We start from the raw sequence: 18,786 nt of genomic DNA, 5'->3' as shown, positions 1-18,786 counted from the left end.
AAATGATATAAAAAAACTATACAGAACCACTTACTAGTTTCTTAGTAAATTAAAACATTTTAATAGTTAAAAACTTTTAAAAGACACCTTTTCGTGTCCTTGTGCCTAAAAATACAGCTTAATTTTTAGAGCCTCCTGGAAGGGCTGCAAACAGGCGAAATTAGCAGAAACTCACCATGGCGTTACAGTTTTAAATAGAAGTATTAGTGCTGAGGATAATTATAGGCTTCAGGGTGACAGACAGGATGGTGAAACGGGCAGAGGCATGGCAGATGGAGTTCAATGCAGAGAAATGTGAATTGATGCACTTTGGGAGGACTAATATGGAAAGAGATTATACTATAAATGACAGTGTAGAGGAAGAAAGAGGCCTTGGTGTCCAGATACACAAATCCTGAAAGGTGGCAGGGTGAGTTGATACAGTGGTTAAAAAGCAAATGGGTTACTTGGGTTTATAAATAGAGGAATAGAATATAAAAGCAAAAGGATTATGTCAGAACTTTATAAATCACTAGTATAATGTATGCCCCGGTGTCATGCTCACAGGTTTGTGGAGCTGTTGAGTTGGGAGTGGCTGAGCCAGTCACGTGACGTTCACAAGACTCAATAAAACCCCAGCCAGTTGGTTTCGGGGGATCCACGTTGAGGCAGGTGGTTGTGAGCCTGGTGGATGAACTGGTAATGTGTAGTATGATTGTTAAACCTTTTGCTGATAAACCAACTAGTTCTTAATAGCAATGTGTTGCTATGGATTCTTATGCAAAGAACCCATGAAGCAAATACATTACAATGGGTTAGGCCTCAGCTGGAGTGTTGTGGACAATTCTTTGCACCAAATTTCAGGAAAGATGTAAAGGCTTTAGAAAGGGTACAGAGGAGGTTTACCAGGATGTTACCGGGGATGGGGGTCTTCAGTTAGGAGATGTTGGGGAAGTTAGGACTGTTCTCCTTGAAACATCATCATCATAGGCAGTCCCTCGGAATCGAGGAAGACTTGCTTCCACTCTTAAAATGAGTTCTTAGGTGACTCAACAGTCCAATACGAGAGCCACAGTCCCTGTCACAGGTGGGACAGATAGTCGTTGAGGGAAAGGGTGGGTGGGACTAGTTTGCCGCACGCTCTTTCCGCTGCCCGTGCTTGATTTCTGCATGCTCTCGGCGATGAGATTCGAGGTGCTCAGTGCACTCCCGGATGCACTTCCTCCACTTAGGGCGGTCTTTGGTCAGGGACTCCCAGATGTCAATGGGGATATTGCACTTTATCAATGAGGCTTTGAGGGTGTCCTTGTAACGTTTCCTCTGCCCACCTTTGCCGTGAAGGAATTCCGTGTAGAGCGCTTGCTTTGGGAGTCTCGTGTCAGGCATGCGGACAATGTGGCCCGCCCAGCGGAGCTGATCAAGTGTGGACAGTGCTTCAATGCTGGGGATGTTAGCCTGGCCGAGGAACATAGAAGGTTAAGAGATGACCTATAATAGGTTTTCAATATGATGAGGGGTTTTGATAAGAGTAGAAAGTGAAAGGCTGTTCGCTCTGGCAAGTGGGTCAATAACCAGACATCATAGATTTAAAATCATTGGAAACAAATCTTAAGGGGCGATGAGGAGAAATGTTTTCACTCTGTTGTCGGATCTGGAACGCTCGACCTTAAAATACAGTAGAAGCAGGTTCTATAAATAGTTTTACAAGCGAGATGGAGGAACTTACAGGGTTACAACTGCTCTTTCAAAGGACCAGCACAGGCACGACGGGCCGAATGGCCTCCTGCTGTGCTGTAAGGTTCTATGATTCTATCGCTAAGAACACAGATTATCTGGTCATTATGGTGTGCAAATTGGCTGCCACATTCCCGACATTACAAGTGACTGCACTTCAAAAGTCCTCCGCTGGCTGGACAGCGGTGTGGGATGTCCTGAGGTCATGAAAGGCGCTATAGAAATTCAACTTCTTAATTTGTTTTCTTTCAACAGCAACAAGAGTATGTTTCCTTGTTTTGAACCTTAAAGTTTGTTCCAAGTGGTTCTGTACCTGTATGGGTCGCCCATCCTCCTGTCCAATCATGTTCCTCCACTCCAGCAGGGAGCGTTGCAGATGATCAAATCCGGTTTCCCAATGCCGCACGTGCCCTCCCAGATCCACCGTCACCACTCCTCCTGCTCCCATGGGCGCCATCAGGACGTCTGTGTCCGAGATCTTGGACAGCCACTGAGTGTATGGAGAGATAGAAAGTGCACTGCAAGAAAGGAAGGCAACACAGTCATCATCATCATAGGCAGTCCCTCGAAGCGAAGATGACTTGCTTCCACGGCAAAAAAGGATGAGTTCACAGGTGTTTCAATGAAGGACCTAATAGTCCAGATTCTGAACTACATATTGAAGGGTGGAAGATGCCTGTGTGTGGATGTTTTTAACGTGGGATGGCTGTTGCACACCAGCCACCACACGGGCTCGACAGAGCTAGGTTTTGGTCCAGTGGCAAGGGTTAACCAGGACGACTGGAGACCTGCTCTGCTGCACGGACCTAGTGCGCACACATATCGCAGTGTGGGCTGGCCCGTGCTGCACCTGGGCCTTCGCCTCTTCTGGACACCGAACTCGCACCTCCCCTGGGCTCCGATCACGTCCCTCTACAATCTCTCGCCGCTCCTTCGCCTCGACCTCGCCGCTCCTGCTGTACCTGCCCACGTTCCAATCACCGACCTGGACCTTGATGACGCGCAACAATACCAGTATAGCCAGCCCGGTATAAAACTATTGGGGGGTGGGGGGGAAATGCCCATTTGTGGGCGATAACAGCGGTGAGGCGGAGGTCCCTGTGCCAGGCGCGAAAGTCCCGGCCCGCTCGTGATATTGGGGGTTACCGCCCCCGAGAGCAAGTGGAGCGCAAAATAACCCGCTAGACTTATTCTGTAGGGTGGGAGCGGGGCGGCGGAGCGGGGCACTACCGGTTACCGCCGCCGCTAAACTCCCGCGGAATTTAGCTGCAGTCGTTAACTGCGCCGCACCAAGGCGAAAAGTCGTTTGTGCTGCGTTCTAACGGGAGGAGCAAACAACCCACATTTCTCCCCCTTGGCATCCAACTGACCCGTTCTGAGCCAGGTGGCTGAGAGTTCAAGCCTTACTCCAGGAGTATGCTAACACTGGAAGGACAAATTTCCAAATGGGTCCTCCAGGCATGGAGTCTCCTCTGCCAGGAGCGCATATGTGAAAGGTTATACAGGTGGAACCTCCCTTATCCTAAACTCTCGGGACCTGGCATGTTCTGGATAAGAGATTTTTCCGGACGAGGGGTGGTCACGTTAAATTGGATGGTACAGGTTCTGAGCAAGGGGATATTGGGTCTGACTGGCTTGGAGCTGGGAGTGCGGCAGAGAGATCGGTGGATCGCGGGGTCAAGCCAGCGATTGCGGGAGTCGGCAACGAGGAAGGACTTCAATTTGTTCATGTCGGAGTTCTGCACATACGCCACTCGGTGGCCGGGAATGGTTCTGGACGAGGGGGGGTTCCGGATAAGGGAGTTCTGGATAAGGGAGTTCCGGATAAGGGAGTTCTGGATAAGAGAGGTTCAACCTGTATAGAATTACTTGGAACATACATAGACCGAAACAGGCCATTCGGCCCAACCAGTCAATGCCTGTGTTTATGGTCCACACGAGCCTCCTCCCACCTTGCTTAAACTCACCCTAGCTGCAAAACCTTCTATTCCTTTCTCCCTCATGAACTTATCTAGCTTCCCCTTAAATGCATCTACGCTATTGGTCTCAAACACTCCCTGTGGTAGCGAGTTCCACCTTCTCGCCACTCTCTGGGTGACGAGGTTTCTCCTTAATTCCCTATTGATGACTATCTTATATTAATGACCCTTTGTTTTGGACTCATGCACAAGCGGAAACATTGTGGGTGGGTCTCCCCACAATTTTCTATCCATTAACTGACATTTGTACCCAAAATAAATCGGAGCTGATTAATATCCCCTAAAGTTAGAGCGAGACTGTTCAGGAATGATGTCAGGAAGCATACCTTCACACAAAGTGCTGTGGAAATCGCCCCCAAAAAGCTGTTGACGCTGGGGATCAATAGAAAATTTAAAAACTGAGATTGATTGATTTTTGTTAGGCAATGTTATTAAGAAATATGGAAGCAATGTGTTAAGATACAGATCAGCCATGATCTAACTGAATGGCGGAACAGGCTCGAGAGGCTGAATGGCCAGCTCCCGTTCCTATGTATTTGAAACCATTCCATTTAGTGGTTTCCTCACCTTGGAATGGGAATATATTTAATCTTTTTGGAGTTCAGATCTGTTACTTCCAAGAATCCCGCCGTGTTTGGAGGCTTCACATCTACAGGAAAAGAAGACAAGTCAATAGCACAGAAGCACTGGTGATCCGGGCTGGTCGAGAGCCCCTTTCCGCCCAGACGATGCTTACTGAAGGTGAATGAGCAGCTTCTCCACTTGATTTTGCTGAATTGTAAGTATTTTACAATTTAATGCTCGATGTATTATTCCGAGCTGAAGTGTACATGGTTTGCGCTTGTAAGGTCACCAGGTGTGATCGCTGTGCCCTGGCCGAATGGCCTCACTGGGGCTGCGTGAATAAGGCTCCTCCCACGGCCAGCCCCTGCTTCCTCCCGACCCGACTCGACTGCCGTTTCCCGCCTCCGGACCTGACCCGACACCGACCCGACTCCCGCTTCCCCCCCGCCCCACCCCGCTCCCCCCCGCCCCTGGACCGGACCCGACCCTGACACCGACTCCCGCTTCCCCCCGCGCCCGGTCCGGACCCGACCCCCCGGACTGGACCCGACCCGACCCCCGCTTCCGGACCGGACCCGACACCGACCCGACTCCCGCTGCCCCCCCCCCGGCCCCCGGACTCGACCCGACCCGACTCCCGCTTCCCCCGCACCCCGCCTCCGGACCGGACCCGACACCGACCCGACTCCCGCTTCCCCCCCGCCCCCCGGACTGGACCCGACCCAACTCCCGCTCCCCCCCCCCCCCGCCCCCGGACTCGACCCGACCCGACTCCCGCTTCCCCCGCACCCCGCCTCCGGACCGGACCCGACACCGACCCGACTCCCGCTTCCCCCCCGCACCCCGGACTGGACCCGACCCAACTCCCGCTCCCCCCCCCCCAGCCCCCGGACTGGACCCGACCCGACTCCCGCTTCCCCCGCCCCCCCGCCTCCGGACCGGACCCGACACCGACCCGACTCCCACTCCCCCCCCCCGCCCCCGGACTAGACCCGACCCAACTCCCGCTCCCCCCCCCCCCGCCCCCGGACTGGACCCGACCCAACTCCCGCCCCCCGGACTGGATCCGACCTGACCTCCCTCTCCCTCCCTCCCCCCGACCCGAACCGAACCAACCTCCCTCCCACCACCACCCCGACCCGCCCTCCCCCCGACCCGACCCAATGCCACCTACCTGTAAATCTGATGCTGGGGACGGGCCCTGCCCGAAGTCTCGGGACCGGCCGGTTCTGCCTCCCTCCCCCTTCTCCTTTCCCCCACCCCCATCTCCTTTCCCCCCCCACCCCCATCTCCTCCACCCCCATCCGCCCCATCTCCTTCCCCCTTCTCCTCCCCATCTCCTTCCTTCCCCCCCTCCCCCCTTCTCCCCTCCCCCTTCTCCCCCCCTTCTTCCCCATCCCACCCCCTTCTCCCCCATCCCTTCCCCCCTCCCCCTTCTCCCCATCCCTTCCCCCCTCCCCCTTCTTCCCATCCCACCCCCTTCTCCCCCATCCCTCCCCCTTCCCTCCCTCTGCTTCCCCCCTCTCCCTCTCTACCCCCCTCCTCCCCCTCCCCTCGCTGTTGGAGGGCTCCCGGTGCTGCAGTCGGTAAGTAGAAAATGTTTTATTTATTGATTTAAAAAAAAATTATTTCTTATTAATTTTTTTAATTGATTTATTGGTTGATTTATTGATGTATTTATCTTTTATTATTGATGATGGCTCTTTATTTGTAAAACTGAAGTGTTTAATGTTTGTAAACTTCCCTTTAAACCCACCCACCCCCATTCCCTACACCCGATTTGTAACCTACGCCTGATTTTCTAAAGTTTAGACAAGGTTTTTTCGTGCGTACAAAATTCTTCACTTACTCCATTCTAAGTTAGTTTGGAGTAAGTTTTCACTGATGAAACTTTGAAAACAGGCGTAAGTGGCCGGACACGCCCCCTTTTGAAAAAAAAATTCTGTTCCAAAGTGAAACTGTTCTAACTGACTAGAACTGGAGCAAACTAAATGGCGAGAATTCCGATTTCTAAGATACTCTGTTCTACACCAGTTGCTCCTAAAAATCAGGAGCAAATCATGTCGAAACTTTGGGCCGTTATTATTACATTTACAAGAACTACACTCATCAGCAGGTGGTGTAATAGAGATAGATGATAAAAGACCAACACCTCACATTTATATAGTGCTTTTAATGTAGACAAATGTCCCAAGGTGCTTTACACAGGAAATAAGGAGCGCTGACTAAATGCTTAGCCAATGAGGTGGGCTTTAGGGAGCAGGCAAGAGAGCGAGAGCAACCGAGAGAGCGAGATAGAGTGAGAGAGAAAGAGAGAGTGAGAGAGAGCAAGAGTGAGAGAGAGCAAGAGTGAGAGAGAGAGAGAGCAAGAGTGAGAGAGAGCAAGAGTGAGAGAGAGCGAGAGATAGAGTGAGAGAAAGAGCGAGAAAGTGAGAGTGAGTGAGTGAGAGAGCAAGAGTGAGAGACAGAGGGAGAGAGGGCGCACGAGGGGGAGAGGGCACGCGCGCGAGGGGGAGAGAGCGGGAGGGCGACCGGGGGAGAGGGCGGGTGTGTAGCCGGGGGAGAGGGCGGGCGTGTGGCCGGGGGAGAGGGCGGGCGTGTGGCCGGGGGAGAGGGTGGGCGGTGGATAGCGCGCCCGAGAGGGTGAGAGCCCGAGAGAGAGTGCGCGAGGTAGAGCGAGAACGTACACAGAGTGATTTAGGGGGTAAATTCCAGAGCGTGGGATCTGGATGGCTGAAGGCACAAACACCAATGGTGGGCAAAAGAATGGTAGATGCGTGAGACACTGAAGTCAGAGGAATGGAGAGTTCAGGGGGTTTGCAGGGTTGGAGGAAGTTACAGAGATAGACGAGGCCATGAAGGGATTTAAGCACACAAATGAGCATTTTATATTTGAGGCACTGGGGGACTGGAAGTCAGCGAGCACAGGGATGATGGGTGGAGTGGGACTTGGTACAAGTTAGGACATGGACAGCATGAGTTTGGAATGAACTGAAGTTTACAGTGGGTGGGAGGCTGGCCAGGTGGACATTGAAACAGTCGAATTTGGAGGGGTCAAAAACATGGATGAGGGCTTCAGCAGCAAATGAGCTTAGTGAGGGGAGGAGGTGCGTGATTTGTGAAGATAGAAGTAGGAGAAGATATGTGGTCAGGAACTCGGCTCAGAGTTAAACAGAAGACGGAGGTTGTGAACAGTCTGGCTGAAGCTAAGGTAGTGCCCAGTCAGTGGTTGGGCTTTGCATGTTGCAGCAGGGATCAAGGATGTTGGCTTTTGTCTTCCTAATTGTTTAGCTGGAGGAAAATGCAGCTCATGCAAGATTCTCTGTTATACTGGAGCCAGTGGAGGGATCATGGAAGATAGCAGAGATGAGAGCTGGGTGTCATCAGTATACCTGTGGGAGCTGACCCACAGGGCCCAGGAGAGGCGAGGGCCCAGAGGCAGCATGGGCCAGCCCACACTGCAATATGTGTGCCCACTAGGTCTGTGCAGAAGAGCTGGTCTCCAGTTGTCTTAATCCTTGCCACTGGACCAAGACCTAGCTCTGTCAAGCCCGTGTGGTGGCTGGTGTGCAACGGTCACCACACGTTAAAAAAATCCATGCATAGGCATCTTCCACCCTTCAGGATGTAGTTCGGGATCTGGAATATTAAGTCCTTCATTGAAATACCTCTGAACTCATCCTTTTTTGGTGTGGAAGCGAGTCATCTTCGTTTCGAGGGACTGCCAATAATGATGGGAGCTGACCCTATGTCTGCAGATAATGTTGCTAACAGACAGCATGTAGTCAAGGATGAGGGGGCCAACGACAGATCCTTGGCGAACTCCCGAGGTGACAGTGTGGGGGCAGGAGGAGAAGCCATTGCTGGAGGTGCTGTACTCTACAACCGGATAGATCAGAGTGAAGCCAAACTAGGGCTGTCCCACCGAGCTGAACAATGGAAGAGAAGCCTTGGAGGAGAATGGTATGGTCATCTGTGTTGATGGCTACAAAGAGGTCAAGCAGGGAGAATGCACCATGGTCACAATCACAGTCACAGAGTACATTATTCTTGAATTATGTTAGGGCCGTTTGTGTTTTGGGAGGGTTGGAAAACTGATTGGAGAGATTGAAACAGCGGGCAGCGGGAGAGATGGACATGGGTCTGGATGGCAAAAAGACAGTAAAGGACTTTGGACAGGTAAGGGAGGTTTGGAGATGGGGCAGTTGTCTGCAAATACAGAGGATTAAGTTGGCTTGTTTTGACATCATCATCATAGACGGTCACTCGAATCGAGGATGACTTGCTTCCACGCCAAAAAAGGATGAGTTCACAGGTGTTCCAATGAAGAACCCAATATTCCAGATCCTGAACTGTATGTTGAAGGGTGGAAGATGCCTTTGAGTGGATTTATTTAACGTGTGGTGGCCATTGCACACCAGCCACCACATGGGCTTGACAGAGCTAGGTCTCGGTCCAGTGGCAAGGATTAACCAAGACGACTGGAGACCTGCTCTGCTGCACGGACCTAGTGCGCACACATATCACAGTGTGGGCTGGCTCGTGCTGCCCCTGGGCCACGAACTCACGCCTTCCCTGGGTCCCGAAGGACAAAGGGAGTGATGATAGCGGTTTTGTATGGGAGGAGGGCAGTGCCCTAAGAGAGGGAAACATTTACAATTAATGCATCACTGGGCCAGGGCTCTGGATCACTGGGCCAGGCCACACTGCGATATGTGGTCCACACTTTAGTGGGAATGAGGTAGAGAGAGCAGGAGGTGGATTGCACGGTTAATATTGAAAGCTGCGAAAGTGGTTCTGTTCGGACCCGATAGACTGAGAGCCTGACATGATACTTCTGTCTAAAGGGACTGTGTGCAGAACCTCAGCACCACACTAACCTTTTGGGTAGATTTCACTTAGAGGCACTTCTCTGGCCGCGACAGCTCGAACCACCTGATTGGTTCCTGTCAGGGTCACACAGTTGGTCTGTTTCACATTCCCAGACTGATAACTCCCAGAGAAGAACTTATCCCTTGAGGAGCCAGCACCAGTACTGTCCAATGGAGCCCTTCGTTTCCATGTGTACACCTCATTGGGAGACTGCAGGGACACATTTCAGAGGTAAGTAACCCAGGATTTCAACAATAAAAACATGAATAATTCCTAAAAACTATCGAGACTTTCATTATCTGTGCAGTTGTCAAAATGTGTATTTAGATAGTAAACCCAATGGGCCCAAGTTTCCACATGATAAAAAACGGGCGCCCCTCCGAGCTGGGCGCCAGTTGTTCGCGCCTAAAACGGCGCCGGAAAAAAAACGAGCGATTCTGGAGCGCTTTGCAGCTCGTCTGCTTGGCGTGGCGCCCAGGGGGGGCGGAGCCTACACTCGCGCCGATTTTGTAAGTGGGAGGGGGCGCGTACTATTTAAATTAGTTTTTTTCCTGCCGGCAACGCTGCGCGTGCGCGTTGGAGCGTTCGCGCATGCTCAGTGTGAAAAAAACATTGGCACTCGGCCATTTTTGTAGTTCTTTGTAGCTGTTTAGTTTTTGAACATTTTTTAATAAAAGTACATTGCCATCAGCACAGAGGCTTCTTGTAGCAGTGAGAAGGCTGCAGGAAGCCTCAGAAAGTTGAGGCAGCCGTTTCCCGACGACCTCCCCCTTTTGCCGTCGGGAAATGGCTCTTCAATTTCTGAGGCTTCCTGCAGCCTTCTCTCTTTCCTGCCAGCCATCTGGAACGGCTCCATTCCCTCCCCCCCCCCCCCCACCCCGCGTTCGGTCGGCTCCCTCCCTCCCGCGTTCGGTCAGTCGGCTCCCTTCCCTCCCCCACCCACCCCCCCCCCGTGTTCGGTCGACTCCCTTCCCCACCCCCCCAGTGTTCGGTCGGCTCCCTTCCCTCCCCCCCCCACCTCCCTCCGCCCCCGTTCGGTCGGCTCCCTCCTCCCCCTCCCCCCTCCTCCCCCCCGGCCCACGTTCAGTCAGCTCCCTCCTCCCCCCCCGGCCCGCGTTCGGTCGGCTCCCTCGTTTTGTGAGGCTTGCTGCACCATTCTCCCTGGCTGAAGCACTTTCACACAGGTAGGAAGATGGTTTATTTAATCTTTTCTTTGATTAGAAATGTTTATTCAGGTTGGATTTATTTGTATAATATTTGTATAAGTATAAATAAGGATTTATTGTAGAATTTAATGTGTTCCCTTCCCCCCCCCCACCTCGTTCTGGGCGCCTGATTTGTAACCTGCGCCTGATTTTTTAATGTGTAGAACAGATTTTTTCAGTTCTACAAAAATCTTCACTTGCTCCATTCTACTTTAGTTTGGAGTACGTTTTCACTGTGGAAACTTTCAAATCAGGCGTCAGTGGCCGGACACGCCCCCTTTTGAAGAAAAAATTCTGTTCCAAAGTAGAACTGTTCTACCTGACTAGAACTGCAGAAAAAAAAATGTGGAGAATTGCGAATTCTAAGATAGTCCGTTCTCCACCAGTTGCTCCTAAAAATCAGGCGCAAATCATGTGGAAACTTGGGCCCAATGTTGCAATTTCCTTAAATTAATTTGAAATAAACACAGACCAAGATTCATAACACAAGTAGGAAAGAAAACGCGACGGGTTTGCGGAGAGGAGGAATAGGGCAGTCAGTGCAATTGATTCATGGAATTCACCAGAAAAACAGCAAGTGGGAATCAAATCACGGAGAGATCGGCACTTGATCCTCCAACTTGTGTTCCCGTTGTGCAGCCTTACAAAGCTTACACATTGAAGTTTGAGCACACTCGGACTGCACAGGCAGGTAATAAGTTCCTATTAAAGGATGGAGCATCGATAAAATGTACAATGGATGGTGGAGTGAGTTGGGTTGAACGGGCTGGTTGGTGGGTTAAGAAACTGTCTATCTCTGTCTTAAATTTATTCAATGTCCCAGCTTCCACAGCTCTCTGAGGCAGTTTGAATTCCACAGATTTACAACCCTCTCAGAGAAGAAATTTCTCCTCATCTCAGTTTTAAATGAGCGGCTCCTTATTCTAAGATCATGTCCTCTAGTTCTAATCTCCCCCATCAGTGGAAACATCTTCCCTGCATCCACCTTGTCAAGCCCCCTCATAATCTTATACGTTTCGATAAGATCACCTCTCATTCTTCTGAACTCCAATGAGTAGAGGCCCAACCTACTCAACCTTTCCTCATAAGTCAACCCCCTCATCCCCAGAATCAACCTGGTGAACCTTCTCTGAACTGCCTCCAAAGCAAGTATATCCTTGCATAAATATGGAAACCAAAACTGCATGCAGTATTCCAGGTGTGGCCTCACTGATATCCTGTATAACTGTAGCAAGACTTCCCTGCTTTTATACTCCATCCCTTTGCAATAAAGGCCAAGATTCCATTAACCTTCCTGATCACTTGCTGTACCTGAATACTAACCTTTTGTGTTTCATGCACAAGTACCCCAAGGTCCCGCTGTACTGCGGCACTTTCTTCATTTAAATAATAACTTGCTCTTTGATTTCTTTTCTGCCAAAGTGCATAACCTCACACTTTCCAACATTATACTCCAGCTGCCAAATTTTTGCCCACTCATTTGGCCTGTATGTCTTTTTGCAGATTTTGTGTGTCCTCCTCACACATTGCTTTTCCTCCCATCTTTGTATTGTCAGCAAACTTGACTACGTTACACTAGGTCCCTTCTTCCAAGTCAATAATACAGATTGTAAATAGTTGGGGTCCCAGCACTGATCCCTGCAGCACCCCACTAGTTACTGATTGCCAACCCGAGAATTAACCATTTAACCCGACTCCTGTTCTCTGTTAGTTAGCCAAACCTCTATCCATGCTAATATATTACCCCCAACCTCATGAACTTTTATCTTGTGCAGTCACCTTTTATGTGGCACTTTGTCAAATGCCGTCTGGAAGTCCAAATACACCACATCCACAGGTTCCCCTTTATCCAATCTGTTCATTACATCCTCAAAGAATTCCAGCAAATTTGTCAAACATGACTTCCCCTTCATAAATCCATGCTGACTCTGCCTGACTGAATTATATTTTTCCAAATGTCCTGCTACTGCTTCTTTAATAATGGACTCCAACATTTTCCCAACCACAGATGTTAGGCTAACTAGTCTATAGTTTCTTGCTTTTTGTCTGCCTCCTTTTTTAAATAGAGGTGTTACATTTGCAGTTTTCCAATCTGCTGACACCTCCCCAGAACCCAGGGAATTTTGGTAAATTACAACCAATGTATCCACAATCCCTGCCGCTACTTCTCTTAAGACCCTAGGATGCAAGCGATCAGGTCCAGGGGATTTATCTGCCTTTAGCCCCATTATCTTACTGAGTACCACCTCCTTAGTGATTGTGATTGTGTTAAGTTCCTCCCCCCCTATAGCCCCTTGACGATCCACTGTTGGAATATTATTAATGTCCTCTACCGTAAAGACTGATACAAAATATTTGTTCAGAGTTTCTGCCATCTCCATGTTCCCCATTACTAATTCCCCGGTCTCATCCTCTAAGGGACCAACATTTACTTTAGCCACCCTTTTCCTTTTTATATACCTATAGAAACTCTTGCTATCTGTTTTTATATTTTGCACTAGTTTACTTCCATAGTCTATCTTCCCTTTCTTGTTCCCTTCCTAGTTCTTTTGCCAATCACCTTAATCAGTGTCCCCGGTTCATCAAGCGTGTGGGTGAAGCCACCATTCTAGCTGGTGAATTTACATCTCCTTTGAAAGCAGAATTATTGGGAGGATGGTTCATGGGTATCTCCCACAGGATTAAACAAAACTGCTGCTAAAGGTTTGGAGTGAGCTTGTTGGTATGGGTGTGTCGGAGAGGGAACCGTTTGTAAAAACCATACCTCAGTAGAGTGAACAACACAATACATGGTAAATGGGTAGACTCTGCACAAACGGCATTACTGCACTACTCAGTGAACAGAACAGAACAAAGGAAGACAGAAGACCAACTCCTAATCACTTAAAGAGATATTGGGATAGATTTTCAACCTGGCCGCCTGTTATCGAAGCCACTGATGTTCCTCTCCATTGAAATCATGTAAAGTGGAAATGAAAAGCGGGCGTTTTTTTTAAAACAGCTAATTGATCCACACCGCCAGTTTAAAAGACAGCAGGTTGAAAAGTAACCCCGTTCTCGACAGGTATTAATTGATACAAACAACTGAAAACTGCAACACTTCTTATTGAACCACAAGTAATCTGTTCCTTCGAACCGTGCCTCACCATTAGATCTGGAAACCCCACAACAATAGTTGCATAGCTGTTTGCATCAGACAGAATCCGATTGGGAGACACAATCTTCTGGCCCAGGGCTGCGCTCAGATTTTCGGAGGGTAACTCTTCCTTTGACACCGTGTTGGGGCTCAAGAGCTCCAGGGCTGAAATCAATGGAGGAAAAAGCCATCAGTTTCACCAATAATAGGTGTGGAATAAAAAAGGACACGCTTATTTGCACTAGCAAAATGCTCCGATTGGTTCTCCATGATCACATGACCTGATGGAGGATAAGACGCACCCAGCAGTTTCTCTGGAATGTGTAATTCGAACCAGCCAGCCCAAGTTCTCAGTGACTTTGTAAAGTGTAATTCGAGCCATTCTGACTGCCGACTCCAGACAGGATAGAGCTTCCCCCACCACAGCCCCAAGTTCCTGCCCCATCCCAGCCGAGTGGGAGGATGGAGGGGTGGAGTCCAGGGGGCGGAGTCCAGGGGGGCAGAGGCACAGAAGGACACTTAAAAATCCAGTGCAAATAATCACTGTAAATAGAACAAGTGTCAGATTTCCTCAGTTAGTAGCACCCTCACCTCTCAAGTCAGGCTCAGAGTTCAAACCCCATGACAGACTAGGCTGACACTTCGGTCCAGTCGTGAAGGAGTTCCCATTGTTAGATGTGCCAGAGTCTGGAGGAGAAAATAATCCACGGCCTCTTTTGCTTGCTGAGTTGGCTGGAAAAGATTCCAAGGGTCCACTGCAGCTGAGCTGGGTGCTCTCCCAGTGTGCCGGCCAACATTCTTCCCTTAAGCAATATCATCAAAGCAGATATCTCATTTGCGTCTGGGGTGATCTTGCTGCATGCAATATGCCTCTACGTTTGTCTCCATAGTAACAGTCACTGCATTTCAAAGGTAAACTGCAAGGTGCTGACGATGAACAGCTTGGATATCCTGTAACCATTTACACCTTGTCTTTGGTTTCCATGTTTGTCCTATTATCAGCCTTGCACCACCATCCATTTTGCAATTTAATTACTCCAGGGACTTAAGCACAAGAATCTAGACAGTCACCCCAGTGCAGTGCCGACCTTTGGATGAAATGTTAAACCGAGGACCCATCTGCTCTCTGAGGTGGATGGAAAAGATCCCATGGCACAATTTCAAAGAAGAGCAGGAAAGTTATTCCCCTGGTGTCCTGGCCAATATTTATCATTCAATCAACACCTAAAACAGATTATCTGGTCATTATCACATTGCTATGTGTGGGAGCTTGCTGTGCGCAAATTGGCTGCAGCATTTTCCACATTACAACAGTGACTACACTTTAATAAAAGTACTTCATTGGCTATAAAGTGCTTTGGGACGTCCTGAGGTCATGAAAGGCGCTATATAAATGCAAGTCTTTCTTTTATCACAGTACTTCCCCTTTGTTCAGATTCTTTCATTACCCGACTGGATGATTCCTGACCGTCAGTCACACATCCTTTTCTCTTCCAACCCCAACATTTTTATAACTAATAAACAAAAGAGCAGAAAGATTATTTTTAACGCCCCTATGGTTTTTCTCCCGGGTTGTTTCTAGCAGTGTCCTGAAGATTAACCTTCAATTCCTGGGGACTCCAGGGCCAATCCGAGAAGGTTGGAAACCCTAACGCAGCCAAAGCTTGAAGCAGACAAGGTCCAATTCAAAAACAATCTACTCAAAGAAACAAATCGGAGTTCCTCAGTCACTGACTGTGTCGCATAGCTTCTGGCTACACTGATACAGGGTAGATGCAGAGGGCATAGTTTCAGAATAAGGGGCCGCCCATTTGAAACTGACATGAGGAGGAATTGCTTCTCTCTGAGGGTTGTGAATCTTTGGAATTCTCTGCCCCAGAGAGCTGTGGAGGCTGGGTCATTGAATATATTTAAGGTGGAGATAGACAGTTTTTTGAACCATAAGGGGGTTATGGGAAGCAGGCAGCGAAGTGGAGCTGAGTCCATGATCAGACCAGCCATGATCTTATTGAATGGCGGAGCAGACTTGAGCGACCAAATGGCCTACTCCTGCTCCTATTTCTTATGTTCTTATGGTCCAATTATTGGGCAACAATCGAAGGGCTAGTGATCCTGACATTCAAGGGACTTCAACCTGTCAGCGTTATAGAGAATCACTTGCACAAGGTAGGTTGCACGAGACCCTCTGAAGAATGTCTCTTGAAGCCGAGTGTCTCCTTCACAAAGTTTTAGGGGGATCGGGGAGGAAGAGGCCACAGGACTTGGTATCGACTGGAGCCAGGGAGTCAGAGAGGAAGGGGGGGAACTGCAGAGTGGTGATACCTCAGGCCTTGTTGTAGTCAGTAGCATGGCGATTACCTAGTATTAGGCAGTCCCTCGTATCGATGATGCCCCGCTTCCACACCAAAAAGGGATAAGTTCTCAGGTGTTTCAATGCGGGACCTGACATTCTAGGTCCCGAACTACATGTTGAAGAGTGGAAGATGCCTGTGTGTGTATTTTTTTAACGTGTGGTGGCTGTTACATACCAGACAGAGCTTGACAGAGCTAGGTTTTGGTCCAGTGGTCCAGGGAATTAAGGGGAATTAAGGAGCGGGCGGGTAAGTGGAGCTGAGTCCACGGCCAGATCAGACATGATCTTTTTGAATGGCGGAGCAGGCTCGAGGGGCTAGGTGGCCTACTCCTGTTTCTAATTCTCATGTTCTTATGGTAAGGGTTAACCAAGACAACCGGAGACCAGTTCTGCTGCATGGACCCAGCTCGCACACATATTGCAGTGTGGGCTGGCCTGGGCCCTCACCTGGGCCCCGAACTCTCACCAATCCTCCGCCTGATCAAAAATTCACTCTGTCATCCACACTTCTAAAGCACCAGCGGGTTTACACCAGGGAGAGACCAATCACCTGCTCTGAGTGTGGCGATTACCATGGTAATGATAGTGACCCATGCTGAAGCAGAGTTAAGATATTCCTCGATGAGATATTGCCCGAGAGGAAGACAGACCTGATATTCTGGCCTGCTGATACACCAGCAGACGTCCTGCGCCACGTGACCCTGGAACTTGTTCAACTTAAGCTGGCGTTAAAGACCAAGGGAGAGAGCTGAAGGCGCCGTGCAAGTTACAGACTCCCCAATCCCCTTCACCCTGTGAGTCAGTTTGGAGGGAGTTCCTGATAATAGCTTCAAGGCTGGATTTTTAGTCTTCTGCCGCCCCTGATCACGCCCTGGAGGAGCGGCAATGGTGGCGGTAAGCATTCCAGTGCCCCGCCGGGACATTCGGGGCTGGTGTCGGTGGGGCGCGGAGCATTGCCGCCTGGGAGAGGCGAGCCGGTGTGCAACGCCCTAGTTGCGCCCGACACATAGCGCCCCGTAGAGCGCCCTCTGCTGAAACCGCCTGTGAAAGCGGGCGATCCGAGCTGTAGCGACTGCAGTGAGGGAAGTAATGTCCACCTCAGGTAAGTGTGAGTGGTTTCCTTTTACAATTTATGTTATGGTGGCCTGAGTTATGTATTGGGAATGCTATAGGTGTTTTTTGCGGGGGTGGGCGGGGGGCGATTTCCGTCGAGGCCTCCCTTACGGCGCTCTGAGGCTGGCTCTATAGCTGAGGATTTTCGCTTGCTGAGCCGGCCTAGTGCCCTAAAAGAGATGTGGAACGCCTCCCTTGGCGTACCGCCCCACACTCGGGGCCCAGCTGGTGATTTTTGCGGCCGCAGACACAATCCATTTGCTGCGCAAGATTTACCGGTCCGCCTGGATTAATGCCGCAACAGAGGCGCGGCCAGATTTCTCCCCCAAAGTGCTTCACCCTTGATTCTTCGTACCAACGGCAATCTTGCTAGTTGCATGGAGCTGGACCCCAAGGCATTAAGCACATGTGTGGAGTCCAGGGATACCACTCAGTTACTTGCAGCAAGGCTTGAAGTGTGACACATCCTCTGCAATGTTGCTTCTTCCACTCCGGTCCCCTGGATCCAGCCCTGGGCCCACTCCCACACCCTGTCCCGGGGACCACTCTATTCCCTGGATCCAGCCCTGGGCCCACTCCCACACCCTGTCCCGGGGACCACTCTATTCCCTGGATCCAACCCTGGGCCCACTCCCACACCCTGTCCCGGGGACCACTCTATTCCCTGGATCCAGCCCTGGGCCCACTCCCACACCCTGTCCCGGGGACCACTCTATTCCCTGGATCCAGCCCTGGGCCCACTCCCACACCCTGTCCCGGGGACCACTCTATTCCCTGGATCCAGCCAGGTTCCAGCCCCGGGCCCTCTCCCACACCCTGCCCTGGGGACTACTCTATTCCCAGGTTCCAGCCCCGGGCCCTCCCCCACACCCTGTCCCGGGGACCACTCTATTCCCAGGTTCCAGCCCCGGGCCCTCCCCCACACCCTGTCCCGGGGACCACTCTATTCCCAGGTTCCAGCCCCGGGCCCTCCCCCACAACCTGTCCCGGGGACCACTCTATTCCCAGGTTCCAGCCCCGGGCCCTCCCCCACACCCTGCCCTGGGGACTACTCGTTGCAAAGCAAAGACACCATTTCAAAGTATCCTCGTGCATTCAGTGCACAAGAGAATTAAGGCTGCTCATGCTCGGTTTGCTAACCAAGCTTATTGATAAAATGGCTGAGATCAGTGCTGGTAATGATTCGTGCAGAGAAGCCACATTGAAATGAAATGAGGGTCCGGGCCAAACTACTTTGTGCAAGCGATTCTCTATAACACTGACAGGTTGAAGACCCTTGAATGTCAGTGAATGTCACTCGCCCTGTGACTGTTAGCCAATAATCGGTCCATGCAGCAAGAAGCGGACAGTCACAGCGCGAGCTGGTGCAGGAGGGCGACGGCAGTGAAGAGTGATGTCACCAAGGTCCAGGTTGATGATTGGAGCGTGGGCAGATACAGCAGGAGCAGCAGGAGCGGCGAGGTCTGGGCGAAGGAGCGGCGAGAGATTGTAGAGGGATGTGATCGGGACCCCGGAGAGGCGAGGGCCCGGGGGCAGCAGGGGCCTGCCCACACTGCAATATATGTGTACACTAGGTCCGTGCAGCAGAGTTGGTCTCCAGTCGTCTTGGTTAAGCCTTGCCACTAGACCAAGACCTCGCTCTGTCAAGCCCGTGTGGTGGCTGGTGTGCAACGGTCACTACACATTAAAAAAATCCACACACAGGCATCTTCCACCCTTCAACATGTTATTTGGATCCGGAATATTAGGTCCTTAAGAACATAAGAACATAAGATTTAGGAACAGGAGTAGGCCATCTAGCCCCTCGAGCCTGCTCCGCCATTCAATAAGATCATGGCTGATCTGTCCGTG

At 50.6% G+C, this 18,786-nt stretch overlaps 1 protein-coding gene across 2 annotated transcripts in view; it reads right to left on the bottom strand.

The window, feature by feature from the left end:
* vwa8 (von Willebrand factor A domain containing 8) overlaps positions 1-18,786 on the bottom strand; it is a 463,584-nt gene that overhangs the window by 118,921 nt on the left and 325,877 nt on the right. For both annotated transcript variants that reach the window (XR_011595909.1, XM_070894160.1), the window contains exons 34-37: positions 13,480-13,634; positions 9,137-9,338; positions 4,260-4,341; positions 2,027-2,231 (exon numbers count right to left, since the gene is read on the bottom strand). Coding sequence is in view for 1 of the 2 variants with exons in the window: in XM_070894160.1 (XP_070750261.1) it covers positions 2,027-2,231; positions 4,260-4,341; positions 9,137-9,338; positions 13,480-13,634 (644 nt within the window). In the remaining variant the exon portion in view is untranslated. The remainder of the gene's footprint in view (positions 1-2,026; positions 2,232-4,259; positions 4,342-9,136; positions 9,339-13,479; positions 13,635-18,786) is intronic.

Source organism: Pristiophorus japonicus, chromosome 11 (assembly GCF_044704955.1).
Source record: "Pristiophorus japonicus isolate sPriJap1 chromosome 11, sPriJap1.hap1, whole genome shotgun sequence".
In the NCBI taxonomy this organism is placed as follows: domain Eukaryota; kingdom Metazoa; phylum Chordata; class Chondrichthyes; family Pristiophoridae; genus Pristiophorus; species Pristiophorus japonicus.
Note: the sequence above shows the minus strand (reverse complement) of the source record. Positions and strands in the feature narration are given on the sequence as shown.